General features: G+C 36.2%; 1 protein-coding gene across 3 annotated transcripts in view; it reads right to left on the reverse strand.

Moving 5' to 3' along the window:
• The window catches only part of RASGRF2 (Ras protein specific guanine nucleotide releasing factor 2), a 134,114-nt gene that overhangs the window by 56,238 nt on the left and 52,192 nt on the right, over positions 1-25,684 (reverse strand). For 2 of the 3 annotated variants that reach the window (XM_074857298.1, XM_074857300.1), the window contains exons 5-17: positions 24,164-24,417; positions 22,961-23,040; positions 22,335-22,528; positions 20,740-20,849; positions 18,664-18,782; positions 14,063-14,223; positions 13,006-13,072; positions 12,010-12,146; positions 8,118-8,200; positions 5,780-6,028; positions 5,094-5,482; positions 1,688-1,816; positions 378-467 (exon numbers count right to left, since the gene is read on the reverse strand). In XM_074857298.1, coding sequence (XP_074713399.1) covers positions 378-467; positions 1,688-1,816; positions 5,094-5,482; positions 5,780-6,028; positions 8,118-8,200; positions 12,010-12,146; positions 13,006-13,072; positions 14,063-14,223; positions 18,664-18,782; positions 20,740-20,849; positions 22,335-22,528; positions 22,961-23,040; positions 24,164-24,417 — 2,062 coding nt within the window. The remainder of the gene's footprint in view (positions 1-377; positions 468-1,687; positions 1,817-5,093; positions 5,483-5,779; positions 6,029-8,117; positions 8,201-12,009; positions 12,147-13,005; positions 13,073-14,062; positions 14,224-18,663; positions 18,783-20,739; positions 20,850-22,334; positions 22,529-22,960; positions 23,041-24,163; positions 24,418-25,684) is intronic. The other variant, XM_074857299.1, reaches the window with a different exon arrangement.

A 25,684-nucleotide genomic window follows, 5' to 3' on the forward strand; every position in this document is an offset into this window, starting at 1 on the left:
TTACTCTTTGGTGACATAAATTTCTTCATTGGCCAAAATTTCCAGACTGCCACAGGAGTAAATGCAACAGGGTGGATGTACCTGAACAGCCTGTCTTAAGCTGTTTTAGTCATTTTTATGGGTCAATTTCACTTTCAATTAAATGAGTTATTTTCATAATGGCCATATAACTGGAAAAGAAGGCACCAAGTATGTGTGAATGCTGTACTGCAATGTCCACATGAAGAGCAGGATTCCAGATGCAAAACACCAGCAGATTAAAGTAACAAATCAGAGGCTATTTAGGATTCAGGTAAGTACGTTCTGAAGAAATATTTACCTTTTGAGACCTAGGTATCTTACTGTTACCTCTTTTTCATACCGCACTTTTCTCTCACCTGGTGGACTCCCGTGCCCTGCTGCAGCTGTAGCAATAGCAAAAGCAGATGCAGGAGAAACCGAACAGTGGCTATTGTCAGCAGTTTGTACTGTAAAGGGAACAGACAGAGAAAAGTTAACAATTTCTACATACTTTTCACATTTTTCAAGTTAAGCAATACTTAAACACTAATGTTTATACATTGTGAACATGTTTCATTGGCAGAGGACTTTATATAAGGTAAATAAAAATATCATAATAAAATTTGTGATTAGGTTTTATTAAGTTTTATTATCAGGTTGGTGAGGAACAAGCAGTAACCAAACAGAAAAAAAAAAAGACAAAAACAATGGTGTAGAAAATTAACCTAAACAAAAAGTAATGTATAGACAATTAAGCATATTAACCAACTTCTGATAACTAGACTCACATATTTTCCCAGGTCACTGCCTAGGATGTGTACAGTTTTGCACAATTTATCAAACCTTCTCTATAGAGAGTGCTGTGAACATTGCTTCTGACTAGTACTCAGATAATACAGCACTGTTCCCCACAGTTTCCAAATCCCAAATCTTGCCATCTCACCACAAACATGCCCAATAATAGAAGATTACTATTGGTTTAAAATTTAAGTGTCTCAGCAACTTATTAACAGTTGAGAAGACTGCTGGTTTTGTTGTTCTAATCCCAGGCATGAAATAACTGCCTAGAAACATGGCTTGCATATGATGGCAGCATTTTAAGCGTTCATGGACGTAGCTCACAGTTCTGCTAATGATTTCAAAGAGCCACGTGAGAGCTATTTGAGGAGCTCCACCTCTCACTTTTCCTCTTCAATTGAGCAGTTTATTGAAATTTTGGAACAAATAATGTGACACCATCTGTAAATGTTCAGTGTTATAGAAAGAGACAGACACGGTCACTCCCCATTGACAATAATGGGTGCTGTGTACTTCATGAGTACATATGGTGCCCAAAATATGTCCCCTTAGTAGCTGAAAAAACTCTGTCAAGGTCTTGAGAGTTTTGTGAGAATAGGACTGATACAATGTTAGTCTTGAACTTGGGCACATCCTGCTCAAGATATTTAAGAACGTTTCATCATACCAAAGTCCCAATATGCTTCCAAGTCTCTTGTTATTACTATACAAATTAACTGGCGCAATTCACATTCTAACAGCTTTTTTTTAAATACCCAAGAAATAAGGAAAATACAAGCAAAACACATTATTCAAACATTATTATTTTCTAATACCCTGTGAAGATTACAGCCACAGTATTTAAACTCTTTGAAGTGGCTGATAGAGGCAAGAAACATCAGGTTCTTACCTCCTGGTTGACGATAGCGGAGATGACGTGGTGTTGAAGGGGATCTACATGGGGAAAGCTCTGTGGTATCCGCTGCTGAGGTGCTTTCAGGAATTGTCCGGTCCACTGACACAGACTCTAGAACTGCTGCTTTAAAAGAGAATAAATGTTAATACTGGGATGATAACTCATAATTTGTAACTCTTTAATGTATATTATATATTATAAAATTAAATACGAAACAACTTATATATAAATTAATGTGTCAATTATTGTATCAATTATTATATTATGTTATGTTATGTCATGTTATGTTATGTTAATGTATTTATAAAGTCTAAATGTTTTTTAAAAATACCAAGAGGCCATAGGGAACTACTGTATGGGGCTTTAAGATACACGTTTTTAAAGCACAGAGTATAGTCAGATTAGTTTGTTTTAGATATGGAGTGCCTCTGCAGTGATTATAGAGTATGTGGGTAATTCAGGACTCTCAGTTTACAAACACCAAGAGATAGAAAGTCTGCAAAGGATCAACTTTGAACAATTTGAAGTGTACTGCATTGATAAAGTATATGTGCATCAAAGGGGGCTTCACTGAAAGGTAATGTTTAAAAAATGGCCGTTAATTAATAGCACTTAATACCAGTGTTTCCATACCAACCTAATACCACTAAATACCATCTAACACAAAGTTGTTTACATTTAATCTGTGGTTTACAGTTGTTTTAAACAATACTGCTTCTGGAACATGTCATGAAACTTTTGCATTAAGAAGACTCAGCAATAATTATCCTCTGGATGGAGTTAAAGGACTGGGAAAGTTTTGTACCGATGATATAGCCACACAAAATCTCATAAATAAAGAACTTGGTGAAAACCAGCAAGCTCTCAGTTATAAAAACAACTTGGATAATATTGCACTTTTAAGTCAGCAGAATATGCAGTGAAAGGCACATGTAGTAGGGATACTTGAACTCATAGGTTTTATAAGCGTTGGGGAAAAAATCCTTGCTGGATAATGATGCGTAATCAAAAACTGCCCAATAAAATGGCCAAACAGCACTGAAGAGTAGATTACTCCACGGAGGAGATCTTCTACTAGAAGAGTAAAAAAGGAATGGCAGAAATACTACTTCCGAAATGAGGGGAAAAAAGCTGATAAAATATATCCTACACTTTATATGGATTGCAACTGTGCCTGCAGCATAAGCACTGTACATATAAACATATGTATAAACAAAAACTTTGGAAAACAAAAACTTTGAAAGCAGACAACAACTTTGGAAGTGGGCGACGAAAGCGGAAATTCCAGGATGTAAATGGACAATATTCAAGGAGAAAACCAACGACTACAATAATATGTCCTGAGGAACAGAACTTGTATGGTTATAGTGGATTTAGTCAGCCATAGCTGTTTTCTTGGAAATCTGGCAGTACCAGAGCAACAGTATTAACTGTAACGGGGTACTGGCTCCTGATTACGTAGAAACAGTTTCCTTACCCAGAAAACTTCAGAAACAAAGACATTTACATATCATAGGAAACGTGCAGATTAGCGTTTTGTACTTTTCCTACTATCCATTTCTACACTCCTCGTGAGATTTCTTTTTAACCTTTTAAACTTACTTGTCTTCCCCAACATGCTATATGTAGTTGGGTGACAAAAGGACTTTCCCCTGCAGAACCAAGCTATCTAGCTGCAAATTCCTCCAAACTGAGAGCAAACTGTTCAGCAGGAGATCCCCAAAGGGACTGGAGACACTGCACAGACAGCAATTCAGCATTTATATGAGGTTCTTGCCATTTCCAAATGTTCCTCATGCTGCCCAGATGACACTTCCAGCTTTGATAGACTGGAATGCAAAATCTGCATCCTTCCGCAACAATGCCAAGTGCTAACACTAGGTCAGAATAACCTATTTACTAGTTTACAGTGTACAGCAAAAGACATTACACCTGAGACTGCAGTTACTTGTGTACAATTAATTTTAATACACAGCCTATATTTTAGGACATGCTGTGCTATCACATTGATTTGAATGTGGTTACACTAGGGCACAAAAAGAAATCTGCCCAACTGTACATAGTAATTATTATGTTTTATATATATAAAGTCTGTTATACTATTAATTTAAAAACATCCAACATAAAGAAATATAATGATTAAGTATAACAGCCAACCAGCATTTTATGAAAGCATAAAGCATGGGCAAAACGTCTATAATGCTAAGATGGCTAACTTGCCCGTTAAACAGATTTTTTGTTAAACAATAGACTATATTCTGTAAATATCTGTATATCTCTGCATAACACAACATCAAATTTCTTACCAGGGCCCTTATTTCAATTTATCGGTAAGGAATAGACATAATGCTTCGATCTATTTTTCTTAGTTTATGTTTGGTAATCTTTTTTCTTCTTTCCTCTTGGGTTATATCAATTTTCATTGTTACAGTACTTGCAACTAAAATTGAGCTACGTTTTGCTCAGATTTATAGTTCATATTCCTCAGACTGTAAGTCAGGCCATGTAAGACCATTTCTAAACATGAATTTTAGAAATAAAATAGCATTTTTTAATTTTCTCATCTTCTGTTTAACACAACAATACAAAAAAATTACTATATACTTCTATTCTAATTCAGAAGACCATCCCTCTATCCCCAAAGAACAATGAGAAATAAGCACACACTTACACATCCTATGAGATTAGAGCTGCTTTCTTGCTTTGCCATCTATAAATACAATGCTCCCATTCTAGATGCCTGCATTGAAGTTCGTATCAACTAACTTTAGCCCTCTGGAAGTAGTACCTATTCCAAGGTGCCTTACACAATCCACAGAGGAAAACAGGCATTTTCACAGGAGCAATTAATCTATTTTAGACATCTACCTTCTGGATGGATAACAACCAGATGGTATGAATCTCACCAAAGTACCAAGTGCATCACATAAATTATTTGTTTGGATTAGTGATGAAATCTTTCTGGAAAACTAGCCCTGTTATGTAAACATGTTAAAGCTGTTAGGCCTTTACATCTCTATTTCTTTTTAACTTAGTGTTTTACTTCCTGTAGTAATTGTACAACTCCAAAATCTTTCACCTCAGGGAACACAGCTGGCGTCAAGTATTTCCTTCTGCCTTTCTCCTTAACCCCTTCCTGAAGTGAAAACAGACAAAGCCATTCTGTCATACCACTACTCTTACAAAGAAGTAACAAAGTGGTGGAAACAGACAACACATTGCAGCTTCTAGCAGAGAAGAAACAGAGAGCATAGTATTGGTTTCACAACACAACTTATGGTGATCAGAAGAAAAAAAACTCATGAGAAACAACTTCTCAGCAGTAATCCAAGTCAAGCCTACCTTGGAGACTATGCTATTTATGAAAAGTAACATTCAGTATTTTGTGGGTATGTAATACCTCTTCGAATGCTTCTCCTCAGCTTGTTACAGAGGTCAATGCGAGGGTTCTCCAAGCTGTCCTCTACAGAGCCAGGGCTTTGGTCGGGAGAGGAGGGCCCTTTGCTAAGGTCCAGTGGTACTTTGCCAGCCGTTGGCGGTGGGGAGGTGGCTGGGCTGTAGGTCGAGGTAGGACTGCTCGCCACAGATGAAGCAGAGAGGTCAAGGGCACCGATCCTTGAATTCAGTGGCGAGGTCAATGACAGTTTTCGGGTTCTGACAGGTGAGGAAGTTCTGGAAAGTGACAATGGAGGAGGAGAAGAAAACTTGCGACAGAGATGTGGTGACTTCCCATCAGCCAGGTATTCTCCTCTGTTGTTTTGACTGGTAGCAAAGAATAACTCCAAAGACCTGAGAGTAAGAAACAAAAAAAGCAACAGATGGTAACAAACACTGAACATATTTACAAACAAATTTTGTGCAAATCTGCATAATACTGCAAAATCTGTATGACACTTAGTCCCCAAAGCCTGGGCAGAAAGTTGAGACAGACTTACCTAAAAACTTACATCCTATTTACAAACGAAGAACTTTCTTCTTAGATCTATTTATATAACAGAAAATCATGATTAAAAAAACTAACAACAAATGATACCATGGTGATTATGTAAGAAGCCTATGATAGAAGGGGAAGACCCCAGAGCTCACCTGACAGGAATGGAAGTGAAGGGACGTCTGTATATGTCTGAAAGTTTTTCCAGTACAACAGATGCGGTGGTAAATATGCGGTAAGTATGTAGGAAAGTATTCAGGAAATCAATACTGAGAAATCGCAAGTCCGTTAGCCGCTCCAAAAGGCGCTCAACGCTTGCATAACGGATTTGGGGTACTTTGCAGGAATTCAGTGTTTTGCTGAAGCAGATATCAATGTCATCTCTATGAAGACGAGCATCAGATCTACACAAAAATTAAATTCAGAACACTTTAGCAAAGAGGAAGAGTGATTACGGTACAGTGGTGGTATCACTTCAGCTGCTCCTGTCAACGCAGAAGCAGCAAATATGTGTGCATTCTTGTATTTCATCAGCACAAGAAAACTCTTAATCTGTGGTGATACCTGCTTCCATTCAGTTATATTTTGTGCCACAACTTTAGGAATTTAAATTCTATTTTTGGCAAATAATTAATTTACATTTCAAAGTCTAAGAAACCATTAATGATGCTTAAATTTCTGAAATGGAGCAGGAGGCATTATTGTCCTCTCTTGCCTCTTTCAGGCTGTTGTGTCCTGTACTCCAATATTACTATAAGTTCAATATAGAGTAATAGTGGATTGAATGCAATTTTTTTCTGCTGGGATATAGCTTTATCTAAAATACACTAATGGACCCTAGCAAAAGACAGCAAAACTAACCCCTTAGCTAAGCTTAAGGCTGCAAGGTAACACCTGCCTTCAGGCTGCAATAATTACTTTTTTTGAAAAAAAATTTAAAAGGGAACAGCATGAAACATCTCAAATTTCAAGCAAAAACCATGGAGAGGCTTTGTTTCAGTAAAAAAAAAATGGACTAAGATTTGTTTGGACATCAAACCAAAAATCAGTCATTTACATAACCCTGCTCATGTTGGGTTTTTTCCAAATTCAGTTTTCATTTATTTTATCTAATTGGAGGCTTAGTTTGTAATAAAATGGGATGGATTCTAGGTAGAGTATCTTTCAGTACTGCCTGATCTTTTTGTTATAAATGTTTGGATTTAGCAATACAGCAGCAAGATATTCCACACACTTCTAAACTGCATTACATAAAAGAAACAATAAAAAATTCTTCTTAAGTGGAGCCCTCAGAAAAGTGGCAAAATTCTTTTATTTCATCCAAAGACATCTGACTCTAAACGTCAATGTGTGCTAAAAATCAGATGAGTAAAATCTTAGAAAGAGAACATCAAATTTGTGTCTATTGTTAAGATCCTGTATGTTTTTTAGAATTGATTTCTTTCTCTTGACACTGGCGTTAAGACCTTGCTGTACACTACACTTTGAAAACAGATGGACATAGTTTTAACATTCAGCAGGTAACAGAAGTGTTTACACACTGGAGGGTTCCTGGAATAAAACTGAAGACAATAAAATGCCTTCTTTCCAGGGATCAAAGGTATGTGCCCTAACAGTGTATTCACAGATGTTATCTCTTTTTCATTTCTAAACATATACAAAGAGATGAGAGGCAACAACTACAAAAGAGGCACTTAGGAAACCTTCATATATGGAGTACATCCAAGAGAGAGAAATGGCCTAGTTACAGATAACAGTAAAAAAGGAAATACTTGTATTTCTATCCTTAGGTTTTGTTCTTTTTTATATTGGATAATAGTAGGCAAAATTCATGTAAATACAGATCTGTGGAGGATCCAAGAAGTAAAATTGTGTTAGAAGTTTGGAATCATGTACTGAAAATTGCTGTCTACAAATAAAAATCAGTTATTACAATCAATGACTGAAAGAATCAAAGGGTGAAAGAAGCAGGTTTATGAATAATGATGTACCTTGATGTGATCAGTTAAAACTATGGGAGAAAATAATTTTTTCTCAGAAATAAGAGAAACAAAGAGAAGAAAAAAAGTGTCTAATACCACAAAATAGCTTAGAAAATGTCTGCAGTCCCCTAAATTTTGAAGACTTTAAAATATGTTCAATAAAATTATGAGTGGTATGACAGAGAAAAGCTAACAGAGAGTAAGTAACATTATTCATCTGAAGCATAACTGAAGTCAATGTCACAAATAATAGAAAAATCTGAGCTGTGAACCTATACAGCCCAATACTATGAATTGAGAATTTACCATTTTGAGTCATTCCTACCATTTCAAGAAAGAGATTTGAAAAGATACATTTTGGGATGTAGAATTAATTCCATTCAACAAAAATGCAGAAAAAAAAAATTAGAAGGCTGTATTTTCCAGATACTCATTTTCTTTTGTAAAAGTATTTATTAAAAGAAAACAACAAGCTATTTCATTCATTAGGAAAAAAAAATGCTGCACTTACTTGATCATATGTGGCACCGTGACTTTAGAGTTTTCTTCAAACACTATGGTCATTAAACCATTGCATCTTATATTATCAATGCACTGTGAAAATAAACATTGAAAACTGCTAAATCAAAACACAGGGTGAGGGGACTTACTTCCACACTTTTCATATCACTGTAAGCTTATAGTGTAGCTTTTACAGGGTATGGACTGATTGGTACAAGGTATTTTCATAAATGGAAAGCAGTGATGCAAGAACTATAGTGGACATGCTTCACTAGTCTTCTGCCTTTGATTTGCTCATCTGCAAGTCCATGCATCTTTACTAGCACACTCAAAGCATTCAGCTCAGCATCCTTTTTACCACATGATTAAGTATTTTGAGTAGGAAGTGAAATTTCCTTTGAAGTTTCTTTGAAACTGAACAAAATTAAGTATCTCTAGCATTTCCTGAATGAGTGTTAAGCCTGAAAAATCAATACCACAAGAAAGCTAGAATACTTTGTACAGAAACAGATACACTAATACCTTAACCTTTACACTGTGCAAAAAGACCAAAGAGAAATATAAACAGTTTCTAGAAACACACTTGCAAAAACAAATTCAAGTGGTGGTGTTACTGTGAAACATAGCTGTGAAGATGCTGTCCAAGGAGTTCCTTGCAAACTCCTGTATAAAGGTTTTGGGATAGGTATTGGAAGCTGGAAAGACACTTCTGGGGCATGGTTGCACCACACACTGCTTTAGAAATTACAAGCTGTCCTGTGGCCGGTAGAAGTCTACAAATGAGGGGTGCATAGGCTGTCCTTCAAGCCTCAAAGCAGTTCAATGCTGGCAGTACACAGGGGTAGCTCAAAGGCATTTGTACACCATTATCTTCCGGTTTGTACCTTTATGTGGTTAAGATAACCTTAAGATAACCAAGCCTTGCTCTCAGAAGTCAGCAGAGAGTCTGCCAGTGGATCAGACTTATGTGGTCTGCAACAAGTGCCTGCTACCTAACACTCTAGGACCCTTGTCTTTATAATACTTTCTAGTTTTATTCATGAAGTATCATACATATGCACATATAAACCCACTATTTCTTTATGTCAATAAAAAGGAGTTTCCAAAATTGTCATATACGTCTACCTTGATTTCAGGAATAAAACTAGTCTGTTGGCTTTGGAACATCTCATAGTAAAATAATGATTGATGTTAGATTGATCAAACAAGATAATCAGAGGCCTCTCCGGGTTTAAAATATACCTATGTAGCTACATGCATTTTTAAATTCAGGTATGTAAGATTATTTGAAAAGTGCAGCTGTAACAATTCACATTATGATTTTACCAAATCATTACCTAAAAGCACTGAGAAAAACATATCTAATAAAAATACATAGTTTCCCCCATGTGAATTTTAAATGTTGCAAAGACGCCCTTAGCACCAATCATAAAACTGCCTGAGCTAATTCAGCACTGTTACCCTCAGTCTGCACAGGCCTCACATTCATCAACTTCCTGACAAATACTATCATTCCAGCTAAGGAATGAGTGTAATGGGGATCTAGGGCCAAATGACAAGAAGTTCAAACTAGAAGAGGGGAGGCTTCTGCATCAACAAAACCCATGCAATTTTTGTAAGAAGTCTATGGTTTGCATGAAAGGAATATAAATTCAAGAAGTCTCATTAGGTACATTTAGACAAATATGACTTATACGTCTTACACATATATAATTTAATAAGATACAGACTTTTGGACACCAAGACTAATGCTGTGAGTGAACAGCAACTACATGTATACTTTTTTTACCTGCAAACATAGGAGAACACATACTAAAAAAAAACTTTTTATATGCCCTTTTTGTTAGCATATTCCTATGTTCTCCTTGAGGGTTGTAGCCAGGGTTAAAAAGAAAAAAATGCTTCTGGGCACATGAATAATTAATTTTTTATGGCAATGTTTCTGTTGGCAATGAGCTCAGTCAGAAACACAATTTGGTTTTCAAGAGACCAGTGTTCTCAATTGTTTAGAAGTTCTCATGCATTATCCAAATTTTCACCCAAATTTCCTTTCTCTAGCACAAGACAGGTGGCATGCTTCTTGTGTTATTTTCTTCTTTCTTGCTCTCCAGATGGAGTATAACTACTAAGTCAACTAACTTGATTGCTATTTGTAAACAATGGTACCAATTCATGCCCCAAATGTCTGTGCAGTCTGCACTGCATCTTGTGCCCCTTCTTACTTTTTTTTTTTTCCTTTAAGTTGCTGATTATCCCCTCAGGACCTCTTGCTTCACTTTCTTTGTAAGGCCGGAGAAGCTTTTTCTGCCTCATAATGTTAACAGACCTCAGTTTTCCCAGACTTTCACTTACAGGCTTCTGTTAATTGTTCGCCCTGTATCTCTTCAGAATACCCCTGTCTTGAAAAGCTGGGAGATCTCCCCTTCCTCAAAGAGGGATCAAGGGAGAAACCCATCTAATCGTTTCCCTGGTAATCTGGCCAACCCTCTGCTCTCTCATCTATATGCAGCTAGTTGTGTTTATCACTGCTTTGCTAAGACTCTTCCAAGCTTTGTAGGCAGTCAGCTCTCAAGTCAGCTGCGGAGCTTTTCAGCTCTTCCCCTAACACCACAATAGTGTTGTTTGGAGCTGAAGAGGTTTGGAGGAGAAGACCTGACCTTTGGAAGCAGACCCAAACTCTGATCTCTAGTCTACATGGACTGCAGATGACTTTCTCATTTAAATTTATTACTATTTAGACTGAGAATGGACTTATTCCTGGGCATCTCATGTTTCAGGACAGTTCTTAAACGGTCCTTCCTCCCCAGCAAATAATTCCAATACTTTTACATGTGAATGGAACAATATAATTCACTGAAAAATCATTTTGTAAAAAATTCTCCAACCAGGTCTGTCTGTAAGATCTGTATGCACCAAGTTGCATCTCATACCATATTTTGAGATTTTTATCTTCATATTTTCATCCATTTAAAAAAGTTTGTCCAGAAGAAAGTTACTCAGAATACCTATTTTTAAGCAATTTCTACCCTTTATGATGGTAATTCATCTGGAGATGGTGACAGCAATGGTAGCATATTTGGAAATCCATCAAATTCCACACTGATATTTGTCTAATCAACTATTTCTCTTGAAATTAATAGAGCACTGGATTCAAATCCAGAACTATAGGAGACCTATGTACTTGTTGGTTGCATACATAAACAAAATAGCAATAGCCTTAATTCAGATCCAGTTAGTTGAAAGTTTGGACTTTTCATAGTGCATTCAACTTCTTTCCCCAAATAGATTCCGATAAAAGTTTGTCTACTGTGTTTTTAGCCAAAAGCACTAAAAAAAAAAAATTTTTGTCCCTGACATTAAAGTATTTTAAAACACCATATTTTTTCATTCACCATAAAGACAGTTCCTGCACACTGCTGGAATGCTTAGTAATTATTTGTGATGGTTTGTTAGTATTCTTTTTGGTGGAAAACAGAGATTATTTCATTTTCTCACTGCATGGGATATGATTATTGATGTGATATGGTAATATTTTCACTCTCAGAACTCAGGTGTTTTTTGATCTGTACTAAAGTTATGAACAAACAAGTACCATCCTTCTTCTTAAATCAAAATACATATCTGGATGGACTCTGCTTAGACATAAAAATGACTACCATTAGTATTATTCTCGTCAACTGACATTTTTGTATTTTATATCTCATCTCTCTCATTGAGAAACACATTTCACTGATGACTCAAATGCAAAGACAGAATTTTTAGGAAACCAGGTAACACTAATGGTTTTTCATACATATGACAGCGAATCATCCTTCAAGAAATCAACTCCCTCTCTTGGATTATTTTTCAGAAATACAGAATAAACTAAGATCTCAATACAAACAAAGAATACATTAAGCTACCTGACTTATATCACTTGTCCATGCAGCTTTCTCCTGTCGTGATGGGGCTAAAAGGACAACAGTGAAAGGAGCAGCATCTGTAGGTTCAACTACAAGCTTGAAATCAAGGTGTCCAAACACTTGTCCAGAACCTTTTGCTTTACAGCCAGAGGGGAGAAAAAAAAGAAAGTCAAAATGTGAAACTTCAGACTATAACACAAAGAAAATAATGGCTTCATTTAAAATGCAAGTTACTTTAAAATATCACTCTGACAAAGAGCAAATCCAATTGGGGATCCAAAACTCATTTGGTTTTTCACATACACCAAATACAAAAAAGTTGCAAACATGCAATAGTGGGAGTTGCTACACATTATTTTTAAAGATACCAAACAAGGCTAAGGTCCTTCTAACACTTCTATGCTGATATACCCTCAGCATACTAGAAGTATCACTGAAATTAATGAAACTACTTTCACAATTCAAGTGCAAAACCTGCCTAAAACTGCAGGATAGAAGCCAAAATGAGCAACAATAATATCAGCTTGGGACTGCATTTTGTTGTTTCATTTGAACAAGCTTGCAGTCAAGATTTGTAAAGAGTCCAAGACAAAAACTTTCCACTACTTCTGCCAACTCACTCAACCCCCTGTATTTAAGAAACCCAATTATCTGCTTCTTCTTTTACGGCATATTTATTTCTTTCTGGGATCCTCCGGGTAAAGTTGTATACAAAAGTCAGCAAATAATTTGTCACATTCCTTCAGCAAGTCTACTGGCTGAAAATCCTATGTGGTATGTCAGCAGCAAGAACAAACGTAACAGAACAAACCCTTATCCAAGTCCAGCATGCCCAATATTGAAACATCTATTCTACTGAATCAGTTTAATGCTGTACTCCTCTAGTTTCATGAAAGGGCAGAACATTTCAATTTGCTCTTATGAAAAATAATCAAAGGATACCAATTTTAAAAAACTAGAAGTTGTAATTACTACAAACAACTGAACTTAACTTACAATCTTCATCACTTGTTTCTGTCTCCTCGATCAGTGTGCACTCTATTAAAGACAGAACACCTCCTGTCTACAAAAACAAAGCACATTTTTCACAAATTTTGACATTTGTTCCCATTTGTCATTATAGTTATATTTAACTCTGATAAACCATACTCTAAGATTTCACTTTACTGAAGAGCTCTTAGAAGATCAATTTCATGATGCACATTTTTCCTCAAGAACTAAACCTCAAGTTCCTCAAGAACTAAATTTTTCTTAATTCAACAAACCAATAATATAATCAAATGTACAAAATTCTTTAATTTTTAGCACAGTATAATTTCTCTCACATACAGACTTGTTCACAAGTTTTAATAAAGGCACCTAGAATTTCATCTTCTCCTAAATTTAAATCAAATACATATAAGACTTTTTTAAAAGTTTGGTTATACTCTATTTACTTTGTAAAATACTTGAACTATTTAAGGGATGCAAAGTCAGAAAGCATACAAACAGACTTAATAACTTCTCAGAAATGTTTTTATCAAATTAATGGTTCAACATAATCCACTCTGTAAACTACCAACATCTCTTTATTCAGAAGCGAACACTATGAAAGACTGATTCTCAACAAATATAACTAGAGTGTTCTTAGAAGAGCTTTCAGTTTAAGAGTATGTGCTGTTCAGGAAAACAGAACTGAGTTTTTAAATTAATTTTATTAGATCTCTGGAAAATATTCTTTGGTAATTCTACAGGGTTATACTGGCTAATTTATGCACTGAAAACTGACCTACATTCAGTGCTAGCTTATACAGACATGCCAATGCCTTCTTTCTAACCCCCAGCTTATTAGAATTACATGGTTCTAGAAAAAAAATGTAGTTAGGAAGAACTTTGACTGAGTTCTGTTATTTGCAATGAGAAGACAAATCAGTTAACTACTGTGCATCACCTCACTTACGTTTATAACAACATATGAACGACTCACTTTAAAGCCATAAAATAGAAAAATATTAAAATTTCACTGAAGCTGTGTTTTCACTTTGTAAATGGAGTCATAATGTAAATCTCATACCTTGAGAAGATGCAGTTTTCCTCCTGAACTTCTTGTACAAATTAAAAAATGTTTTGTAAATAAGAAGCACTGCCTCTCCCCTTCTTTCTTCAAAGATAATGATCCCAGACGAACTTTACTGAGTTTTCCCCTCTCAACTGAAGGGACTTGAATAAGGGAACCTGATAATAAGAAGGCAAAATTTACTGTACTACAGTAATTTTTAGTAGGCAGTGTTTAACGTGTTAATGCATTGAATATTATGATATTAATGCAACTTTTCATCCTAGTGCATATCAATATACATCAGCATCTCTTTTAAGCAAAAGTCAATCATCTTTTTTGCACTTTTTTGCACAAAGTTCACTTTGTTTTTTAAAATAAATAGACTCAAGCAAGTGCAGTCTAGACTAATACTTATGCACATGGCAGGATTAGATCTTGGGCAAATTATTAAGCAATTTAAACACACTAACAGCACACTGATCAGAAAATTAAGCTAAACAGCAAACTGCACTTTTGACAGCTGCTAGACTTGCAAAAGATACATTGCTTACAAGCCAGAGAGACAGAGGATGAAAAGAACAGGTTTTGAAGGAAGAGTTTGTGTGTGTGTGTGTGTGTGCCTGTGTGCAAGAGAGATGGAAATGAAGCACATTTTTTCTTATCTTATACTGCATAATTTTCAGTGCTCCACAGCTCATCTAAAATGTGTTACCAGTAAAACACTTCTGAACTAAATTGAACCTGGTTACGTAAGTCTGAATTTGTGCTCTGCAGAACTCCAGACTGGGGACAGCTTTGCTTCTCTGCCTTTTCATATCCCAAAACCAGTCTCTGACCAACTTTTCCAGATTGATATCACCATGTGTATCGCTTCCAAATTTGGATCTGCAGTTAAATTTGGTGGTGAAGTGCAATTCCTCTATATATCGAAGTGAAAGATTTTATGATACAACTTGCTGTTACCAGACAGGGCAGCCAAGAGACCTCCTAATCACATTCCCACACATCTATCCTTACTATAACCCTTACACTGGCTCTCATCTTATTCGACATTAGCTAGCTAATAGAGCTAAACCAGCAGGAAACTAATGCTACAAAGAAGTAGCTGACTTAGCTCCCTGATGTGCCTCACTGCAAGGTCAAAAAAGCACCAGTGATGATGCAAAGGAAGTAACAGCAGCAGAACAAGCATGAGGGGATTGCTACTGGCCTGCCTCTTTCAGAGGCAACAAGATATTGGACTAGCATTGCTATATCAAAGCTCAAATTAGAGCAGTGTCTTGACACAATGCAAGGCTGAACGAACTATCCATGAAATAATAGATTAGTAATTCTTACTTTACACTGTCAAACGAATTATGTTGTTCAAAGTTCATACACACTATCTGAAACTAACGGAGAAATTAAGGCAACCGAGAAAGATACTGTTTCTCTACATTTTTCTACACTTAGCTCTCTCTATATATTTAATTAGCCTTAAGTTATTAATATATTTGAAACTCACACTGTCTGGCATAGCAAAATATACACCAGTAAATCTGCAACAGAACAGTGTTCTTTGACAGCCAATTCACATTTAAACGAAATGTGTTCAATGTTAATTTGTGACACTGCAACAAAACAGTGGAGTAAAGTTACACTCTAGAAATCTGCAAAGGTCTGTAACATTTTTTTAGGTTCACTTAAATTCTGACCTGGACAAAACAGCCTATCTCCCTCAACTGTGAAAGACAGGAAGGAGATCATTCCCATGTGTCAAAATGGTGACTTTTCCATGTAACACCCACTGCCTCCTACATCCCAGTGCAAGGCCAAGGAGTGTGTACAAAACAATTCCCAAGCAACTTCCCATCACAAAATTCTCAGTGTCATTTTTCTCCTGAAATTTCCCATACACATTTAGGGTAACAATATTGAACCTGTACATTTCATTTCTGTTTTGCTTCTTAGAATAACAGCATCTATAAATATGATATGCTTACAGATATAGCTTTACAGGTAGCTTTTATTTAATTTTTTTTATGTTCATTAGAATGTTTTCAGGAATACCATATTCTGTTCTACTAAAATGGGCTGAAGGTTAAATGGTGTTCTTGTATGGAGATGAAATGTTATCATTTAACAAGGTAAATCAAAATAAACTAGATTTTTTCAATGCAGAAAAAAGAAACTGCATTATCTCTCTTTGATAGTATTTACAGAGAGAAACACATCTGCTATATGTGCTGCATGGCTGACATCAAGCAAGGACCTCATGCATTCCCATCAAGCTTTTGCGATTAATGAAACTGGGCATTTGCCCACCATGCATTCTACTACAGATTTCCTCTTAAGGAAAAAAATGGTCACGACTGGCCAATGTACAGTTGCAATGAGCAAGTGACGCTAATTTTAGAACATTTGTTAATAGTAGAGTTTGGACGATCAGTGTAAACTCAGGAATTTTTACCCAGCTACAGACCTAAGAACTTCCAGTACTCCAGCACTGCCAGAATAGTCACTCTATTAGCCTTTGTTCAATCCAAGAAATAGAAAAGGTTGTATTTAAAAAAATAATAGTAATTTTTTAGCCTACATGTAACTGCCTGATTTACAAATTCAGTTTGGCTATCCCCATTCTGGATGTCTTTTAATTTTACTGTAAGATAGGTCAAACACTGGAACAGGTTGCTCATTCAGAGAGGCTGTGGAGTCTCCATCTTTGGAAACAACTAAAACATGACTGGACATGGTACAGAGCAACCTGCTCCAGTTGACGCTGCTTTGAGCAGGTGAGATTTGACTAGATAATTTCCAGAAGTCCCTTCCAACTTCAACTATTCCATGATTTTGCAATTGTGATATATTTATCATTAGAGGTAAATGCATGGCAGCTGATAGCAAGAACATCAAAGTGTTTGGAGGCATCTAAAGGGCCTCAAGATGTCCAGTTGTCTGTGTGTCAGCCAATGTTGGATTGCAGATTGAGACTCCCTATGTTTCCTTTAGAATCTTAAAGAAAATGTTCCTTAATTTTCTGCCATGACTTACAGTGTGCCTGACAATAAAGTCTGCATCTGAGTAAGAGACAGAGAAAAGCAGGCCCCAAGAAACCTGAAGGGGAATCCACAATCTACATTGCAAAGCACTGCCAGAGATAGTTCCTATGGTCTCAACTTGTATAGCTCAACAGAATCAATCTCTTCTTAGAAAAGTAAAGTACATAACATACGGCAAGTTGTAACCAACCCTCACAGAAAAAGTCTGAACAAAGGTAAAGGCACCTCTCTTCTTTTTTTTAAGCTGAAAAGAGGTTTCCTGTACCCGTCTACACTCATCAACACAAAGAATAGGAGCCTACTTGAAATTAAGAGGAGATGGACATCACTGTCAAAGTGACCCTACTGTCAGATCTGATAGGAAAATGGGCTCTGTATTACTTCATTAGCTCTATTCAGATTTCTGCACTTACACAAAATCTCATGAAGTAAATGTTCCAAAAGATAAACTGTGATACAGCCTTCTGTAACATACAGTCTTGTCCACTGTCCTTTGTCTGGTATGCCCAGAAATAAATCTGAATTTCATTTACTTGAACTATGCGTTTGACCTGGGTCTAACACTCCAACCATAATCTTTTTCAGACTGATTCCCACAGAAAAAAAAAAGAACTTTTTACTGATGAAACACTGGGTACATAGACAAAATAATACCAACCAATCTTAAGAGGAAAAAACCCCAACAAATACATGAATACCAAATACTGTAATCATCTTGAAAAAAAGTTCTAAAATATAATTAAATTGCATGGTACAAGTCAATCTAGGATAATCACAGCCCTGTAAGTTTTTGGCTGTGAATGCAACACAACAGCTTTGTATTTTTCACAAATAACTCTTCCAATACCTCAGTTATATCAAATGCACGTATTTAATGAAGAATCAAGTAATTTAATAGCAACTCTTGTACAAAACATAGTTTCACAGTTCAGCCACATGACTACAGAAACACCACAGAATGGATTTCAAAATGTAAACAAAGTCTATTAATTGTCAGCTGTGTATAGGGGTCTATTAAATACCAAATGTTCTGCTGAGGCCATCTAGAAAAGATCTCTTGAAGGGACGCACGTAAATTACATTTCTAACCTCTCCTAAATATATTTAATGCTTTTTGGACACAAAGAAGTGTTTACCCAGTCAAAAATGGGAACAGCTGAGAGCTCTTTTCTTTCCTAGCAATCACTTTACCACTGACAAAGCTTCAAGTCTCTCCTGTACTTTTGCCCAAATGCTGGTATCAGCTGGGACTGCCATGTTAACTGGCCAGGCAGCCCTGGTCTCTGTGAAGCTGAAGTTCACAGTCCAGGTAGAATGTATATTACTGTCCTATGGGTGCTTTACCATTCCTATGCTGCTTTTTTTCATGGTTCCTGAAGAAAACAGCACAGAAGTAGGGTTCAACTATAGCCCCAAATTAGTTGTCATCAGGGCATTTTGTGACTTATCCTCCACAGATCATGAGTAGTCTTAGGCTGTTAGCTATGCCCAGTGCCCAGTGCCAGCAGCGTGAACTCTGCTGGTTTTAATGCAATTTTTTCATGATTGTATAGACAGCTTTAGAGAAGAATGTCTTACCTTGGCGTATGAAAGTTTGGCTGGTATCTAGTAATATATCACAGCCTTCTACTATTGTTCTTTCTATGGCTAGATTCTTCCGGATGTTTTCTGTGTCACTCACTTCATCATGCATCACCCTGTTAGACACAATATAAAATGCACTTTAAATTCCCTGAAGTGTATCGTGCACCTGTTGTGTCTATTTTCACTTGCACTTAGACAGTGTGGACGCAGAAGGTAGCTGATGTCCTTTGCCACCTGCTACAAAACAGATGTACGCATGGAGTACACAATCACTCCAGAGCAAGTTTTTTGCCTTTTCTCCTTCCCTTTCAAATCATTCTTGCAATCATTTAATTTTTTCAGCAGTGGAACCAATTTTTCCAGACTTGTTTTTAGACTATTCCTAAACACATCTGACAGATGCCACCAAGCTAAAAACCCTTCTCAGCTGATAGAACAGTACTTCTTGATCCTTAATAGACTAGGCTGCCACAAACCTGGAAATGTTTCCTAGCATTTTGTATTGGTTATGATACACTGTAGAGTCCCTGTCCTTGACTTTTGGTTTCACACTGTTCTGCTTCAGTTTACATCTAAATGTACCATTCACTTCCCCTTGCTTCCTGTAACAACCACAACCTTGATAGCTCACCACTTACTTTCTTCCACTTTTTTTTCATAGGCATGGAGAAATACATATTTTTCCAAGGCTGAAACCAAGCCAGAAGTTTATATAGTGTTGTGATCTGTAATATTTTCCTAAACTGGGACCAGACTGCACTATCTGAAATCTTCTCCTCCCTCAGAACTACATTAAAGGGATGGAAATGAGTCACAAAGTTTTATATTTATGGTCTATACTGCCTGCCTTATGAGCAGAGAACGATCAATCAGTCCCAGTCTCCAATTCTGAACATTCAGTGACGAATTAGTTGGATCAGAAATGAACTCTGACTTATGAGATGAAGCCAAGCCAAAGCTGATTGATTTTCTTGTGCACATAACCCTGACCAGGGAAATCCTCTGCTTTGCTTGAGTGGAAAGGAGACATTACTTCTTTCTGTTTCAGATCACCTCAGAACAAGACAGAACTTGCTGAACACTGCAGGAGCCAAACAGTCATTTCTGTAAAAGACACTGCCTGCCCAGCTCTTTAAGAAGTTAGAGCCTGAAGAGGTGGCACAACATGACCTGACTCAGAAAGCTGCCTCTGCTAAAGATACAGCAGGACAAAAAGGAAAAAAATAATAAGCTCCAAATTAATGGGTAGTTTGCACAAGGTAGCAACTTTGTCTTAACAGAAAAAGAAAACTGAGCATTCAAGAGCATGCAATTATCAAAAGCTATAAAGCAATCCCTCTTTTACAACTAAATATTCTACAAGGACATCTTTGGTGAATACTCCAGATACTCAAGATTTATATCCTGGAGTTCATGCAGCATTTCTTTGTTCACAGCAGAAAACTGTGTTTCCCAGAGATAACAGCCAAAGGCTGACAGAGGGGAACATCTGAGAATGGTCTGGGAGTTCAGGGAAGAGCTTCATTTTGCAGGTTTCTACAGGGAGCACCGGTTCTCAAAATATAGCTTTAGTTCCTGTTTATCTGGCATTATTTGAAGCATATGTGAAAATCAGTTATTTCGTTACTGCATGTAAACTATACAACAGATTGAGAACTCAGTACTTTTCAAGACCCTGATTGATTCCCGTTGTCACAGAGTATCAGAAATGTCCTTTTTCTTTAAACTGTGAAAAAAACATATATTTCTCTATGTAAAGAAAATTGCTTTGCTCATAACCCAGGGATAGGTGGTTCCTATAGCAACTCCTATTCTCCCCTACCCAAAATACAAGCAGACACTTGTAGATTTATGTTAGCCAAAAAAACCCCAGAAGAGCCAAAATATTAAGTTGGGGTATTTTGGGGTTTTTTTTCCATTATCTTTTTTTTGGTTTGGTTTTGATCCTTTTCTTTAAAAGATTTTTTTTTTTTAAAAAAAGAACAAAACCAAACCAAAATAAAGAAGATAGATTTTTATTTTCAAAACCTTTGATTCAAGATTATCAAACATACGGTAGAAAAATCTTACCTTGAAAGTTCTTCTAGTTTAGATTTAGCAAATTCAAGGCTTTTTCGCTCAACATGTTCATGTGGTGTGTGAGCCAAAAGTTCATGAAGTGTTATAATATATCTAGGAATCTTAAAACAAAATAGGTATAAAATCAGTAAATCCTTAAAGGAATAATTTCAATACAGCTTTTTGTTAAATATTAGCCATTACCTTGGTCAGAAGAGTTTTGCAAACAGTCTTTTTTAAATTAATATCCACAGCTAAATGATTATATATATATTCTAAATATAACTACTGCCAAAAATACTGAACTTTTGGGTGATAGAGACTGCATATGCATATGTATGTTTTCAGTTTGAGGAAGCACAGAACCCATTTATTACATTTTAAGGAAAAGATCACATCAGAGGCAGCCCCAAAGATGACATTAAATTTATTGTTTCATGCTGCTATCCCAAGTACCAATGGAGAAAATGTTTAGAACTCACTGGGAGATACATCCATACCTTTCCTCAACTTTAATCAGCTATGTGCATCTAAATTTCTTGTGACTTTGAAAATGCTAACTGGCTTGTTTGAATTTAGATAAAATTCACATTGCACTAATGAACATTGAAGAACAAGCAGTATTTGACTATTAAAAGCCACAGGGTAGCACAAGGACCCTGACCCATTTATTATTACTTAAAGCAGTTTCAGGGTTTTTAATTGGAAGCAAGTGATACTGCACTATAACTTTACAGAATAAAAGTTATTTAGGAAGGGGAGACGTGACTTCTTATTATGCTGAAGCCAGAAGTCATCAGCAGTGACAATCCTCCATCACATATGAATAGGATCCTCTCTCTCCCTTCTAAGACCCCATGACCTTGTTTAAGCTCAACCAAAAAATCCAAAAACTTTGTAATATACAAGCCCAAAGCTAAAAAATTTATTGTTACAGGTGCTAATGGCCCATTAGGCTAATACGAATAACTAGCGTGTCACTGACATCCCCTTTTTTTTTTGCCAGTAACTGAACAAACTGAGGGGGTTCACTATTCTCTTCATAAGTAAAATGTTGTTAAATGTAAAAGTCAGTGTTTCACGGCCCTTTTAAAACAGATGGATATAATTAATCCAGGCAGATCAAGACAAAATATCACTAGGATAATAAAAGTTTTCGAAACTTTTGCAATGTATTTTTCATTTCCTAAAGACCAGGTGACTGGAGAACAAAGTGGGAGAAAAGTTTCAAAATGCATTCCTACTAAAATGCTTGTGGCTGCTCTAACTCCCTATGCCAGATATATTATCCCTCTGGACTGCTTCATAATCCTGCAGCAGGCAGAAGTCGAGTAATTGTTTCTCAGCTTTTTTTTTCTTTTGGTGCTAGTCCTCATCGCACATTCCCCTTCAACATACGTAAGATTCCAAATAGAGGTAAATCAGTATAGCTGGAGAAAAGATCTCTACAAAGTTTCAGTATAATAACAAAATAAAAACTAAACTAATTTGCATGAGAGTATTTTTAGTTAAGCAAGAAGAATCTTCAATTAGTCGTAATGTCAGTAATGCAATATGAATCAACCAAACATTATGAAAAATAGTCACAAAAAATACATAGATACTACCTGAAACATGGGGTAAGTAAGGAAAGTTTCCAGCATTCGCCCCTCACATGCTGGGTTGGCTTCATACTGCTTCAAGAGTTTGTCAAAATCTCTGTTTTGCTTACAGTTTGCCAGTACTTGCAGACTATACTGATGATTCCGAACAAATTCTTGATATATATTCAGCATTGGCAGCAGAATGTCAAATAAGTCAGCTAGAAAAAGTCAAGAAATGCTTTTTTTTCCAGCTATCCATCTCTCAAAATATATTTTTAAAGAAACTATTATGTTCTATGGAAGGGAATTACTATAATCAGTTCTGTTTCAAATAAACTGAAATTTTAGAAACATTAAACTCGGTTCTTTTCACCTGCCAAAACATGGTTGTTCTGATTAGTTAATAATCAGACAATACCACCAAAAATTCAGGGGCCCATGTCTAATCATTGCTTAGGGCAGAGGCATTCTCATATACAGACTGCAAGACAGTCATTACTGCCCACACAGGACTCCCACTACACCAGATCTCGTGGCATTAGTTCTGGAAACGTGTTCCATTCAAAAAGGACTTTAAAAAAAAAGACCTCACTGTAATTTCAAAGATAAATATGAAAATTGTACCCCAAGAGAAAAATAAACTAACTCACCTAGGATTAAGGTAGGCCAATTAGCTATTCTTGCTTTTAAGCCTTGGTGAAATATCTCATGAAGAAACATGATTGTTTCACTGGAAAACAAGAATTTAAAAGACAATTCAGGTTTTATTTTCTGATTAAGAATTCACAGAGAAACATCTTTTCCCTGTTATTAGTATATTTTGCACTTTGCTAGAAAAAACAGAAGATATTATTATGGAAGTAAATGTTTCATTTTATTGCATTGTTTAAAATTTTTAGTGTAGTATCTCTACAAAATATATAGTGAATATATAGTATTTGGTGTAGAAAGCATATCCTATTTAATTCTTTTAAACCAAACCATCTATTAAATAACATGTTCCCATTTGATCAATGTTCTCCAAGAATATGTTTGACAATGCATTCAGTAGTTTAAGAGGATCAGTAAAATGCAGAAACATCAAACCAGTGGTAGTCATCTACATTTTTGTTTGCTGCTGCTTAAGATTTGAAACTTAAAACTTTTCTATATCATGAACCTTAATAATACTTTAGCTCATGATGTCAACAGAAGTAGGGATCATCCCAGTTGTAAGATAAAGAGTACAGTGATCGTGATGAGCTATGAAAGGGAAATCTGTCTCATAACTAAAGGAACATGTTCTATTTCTTAGAAGTTTGGAGCAGACTTGGATGCAACCCCAGTCCTGTATCAAATTTTAGATGTCTGCTGGCTTATTTGTACATACTCATTATGATAGTACTTGGATGCTTAATGCAAAGAACAATTCTTTTTTGTAGGATATGAAAAGGCAAGTGAGAGGGAAGGAGGCTCCTTAGGCAGAACAACAGAAAATAGAAGACTTGACGTACTCATCCTCAGGCTCTTATCTGGATCATATGAGGCCACTAAGTCCAATTTTGCTCTCTTAAGAGAAAAGGAAACAGGAAAGGTGACAGAAAATCATGACAACTGCCTCAGGAGGCATGATTTGTTCTCTCCTTCCTCTAGCAGAGGAAGAAATAGAATGCAAGGAGGCAAAGAGGTCTAGCTGGTTTCAAACAGCATCACCAACAGCACCTTGCCCTTTACTCCTGGAAACATGGTCTACCTCACAAACATTACTTACATCAGAGTAAAAAACAAGTGCCAGACCTCACTACTGTAAACTGAAGCAGAATGGGAAGAAGTGGTCAGCAAAACTTCCAAAAAGCAAACAAAAAGCCCCATACCTGTTGAGGAAAATGCTACTAACATCATCGTGACTGATAGGTGGCTTCTTTGAACTTGCAGCCATCCTTAAAGGCCGCAGAAAACAGTTCACAAGAACATAAAGTTGATGCACATATTCAGATTCAGCCTCCACCATGTTAAAAACTATCTGATTCCTTTTTCTCATACTTTCTGCATGGGGAGAGCAAATATAATCTTGGACAATAGTCTTCCATTTTCTTCTACATAACCAGCCCCGCATAAAGCTCTGGACCTAAAAATGGACCAAGTAGAAAGGAAGAATAAGAAAAAACATGACACAACTTATCATAAACTCTTCATTGTAGAAATAAACCTTTAAATGAAATACCTCTGTTAAAAAAAAAAAAAAAGTCGGTTGCCCTTATTAATCTATAATTGCTCCTGAATTATATTTATTTTTAGATTTCTGTTTGTGAAATTTGTTAATGAAATTTCCATGATCACTTGGTCATATTTGTTGCCAGAAAACAGACTGAAAAGATATCACATACATATCAAGGTATCTTCTACTGCAAGCTCAAATGTTGTACCTCTTCCTATCAGCACAGCTGTGCTACACACTGTGCAGGTTTTTTAACTCCTTCTACTTCCCCTTACACATTTCTTTTATACCCCCAAAATCATTGTGCAATGCTTCCAGGTAAAACATTTCAAGACAGACTTGATATCACTAGTGACATAAATCCAAAATTGTTGTTAAGTCAGTTTGCTTTCTGTTTTGAATAGGTACCACTTAGCACGTGTATTTAAAGCTAAGTATTAATATACTGCTTAGCATCAGACACCTAGGCCAGCAATAGTAGTATGCAGAAAAAGCAGATTTTTAACATTCTTAAAAAGTATCTCTATATCATGGAAAAATATACTTAAGCATAATATCCATTGAAGTTACAAGTGGATTAAAGATTACAGAAAAGATCTGCATCTGGTCACAGAAAATTTCAGTGTGTCTTTGCCCTGATCTTGATGTAAAGATCATTCATCTTGAAAGAGAAATGCAAAACCTCACTGGTAGCAGTATACTCTGAATAAACAACTTAAAAAAAGGGCCCAATTGTCAAACAATCAAGATATAGAATGCAGTGAAATATATACAGAATCAGAGCTCTTCTTGTACTAGAAGAAACATTTTCAGTTTCTATTACAACGTATAATCAACATGAAAAGGAAAATTCACACAAGGGTACCAGCTCAGTGCTGACTCAGACTGCGTGACCCAGAAAAAGTCAGAAACTAAGTCCACATACCATAAAGGATATTGTGCAATTTAAGATACTGAACACTATGAGAATAAGGGTGACACATACAGGACCACAACTTCAAGCACGAATTCCATTCATGCTCGTGCATTAGGATTTGTGGGAGTCAGCGACAGGCACAGTTCTGGAGGCTGGTTATATCCAGCTTTAAGCAATATTACCAAAAAACTGCACATGTAAATGCCATATGGATTGAGACAATTCTGTCCCTGTTATTAAAAACACCGGCCATAGTATCCT

This window comes from Strix uralensis, chromosome Z, assembly GCF_047716275.1.
Source record: "Strix uralensis isolate ZFMK-TIS-50842 chromosome Z, bStrUra1, whole genome shotgun sequence".
NCBI lineage: Eukaryota > Metazoa > Chordata > Aves > Strigiformes > Strigidae > Strix > Strix uralensis.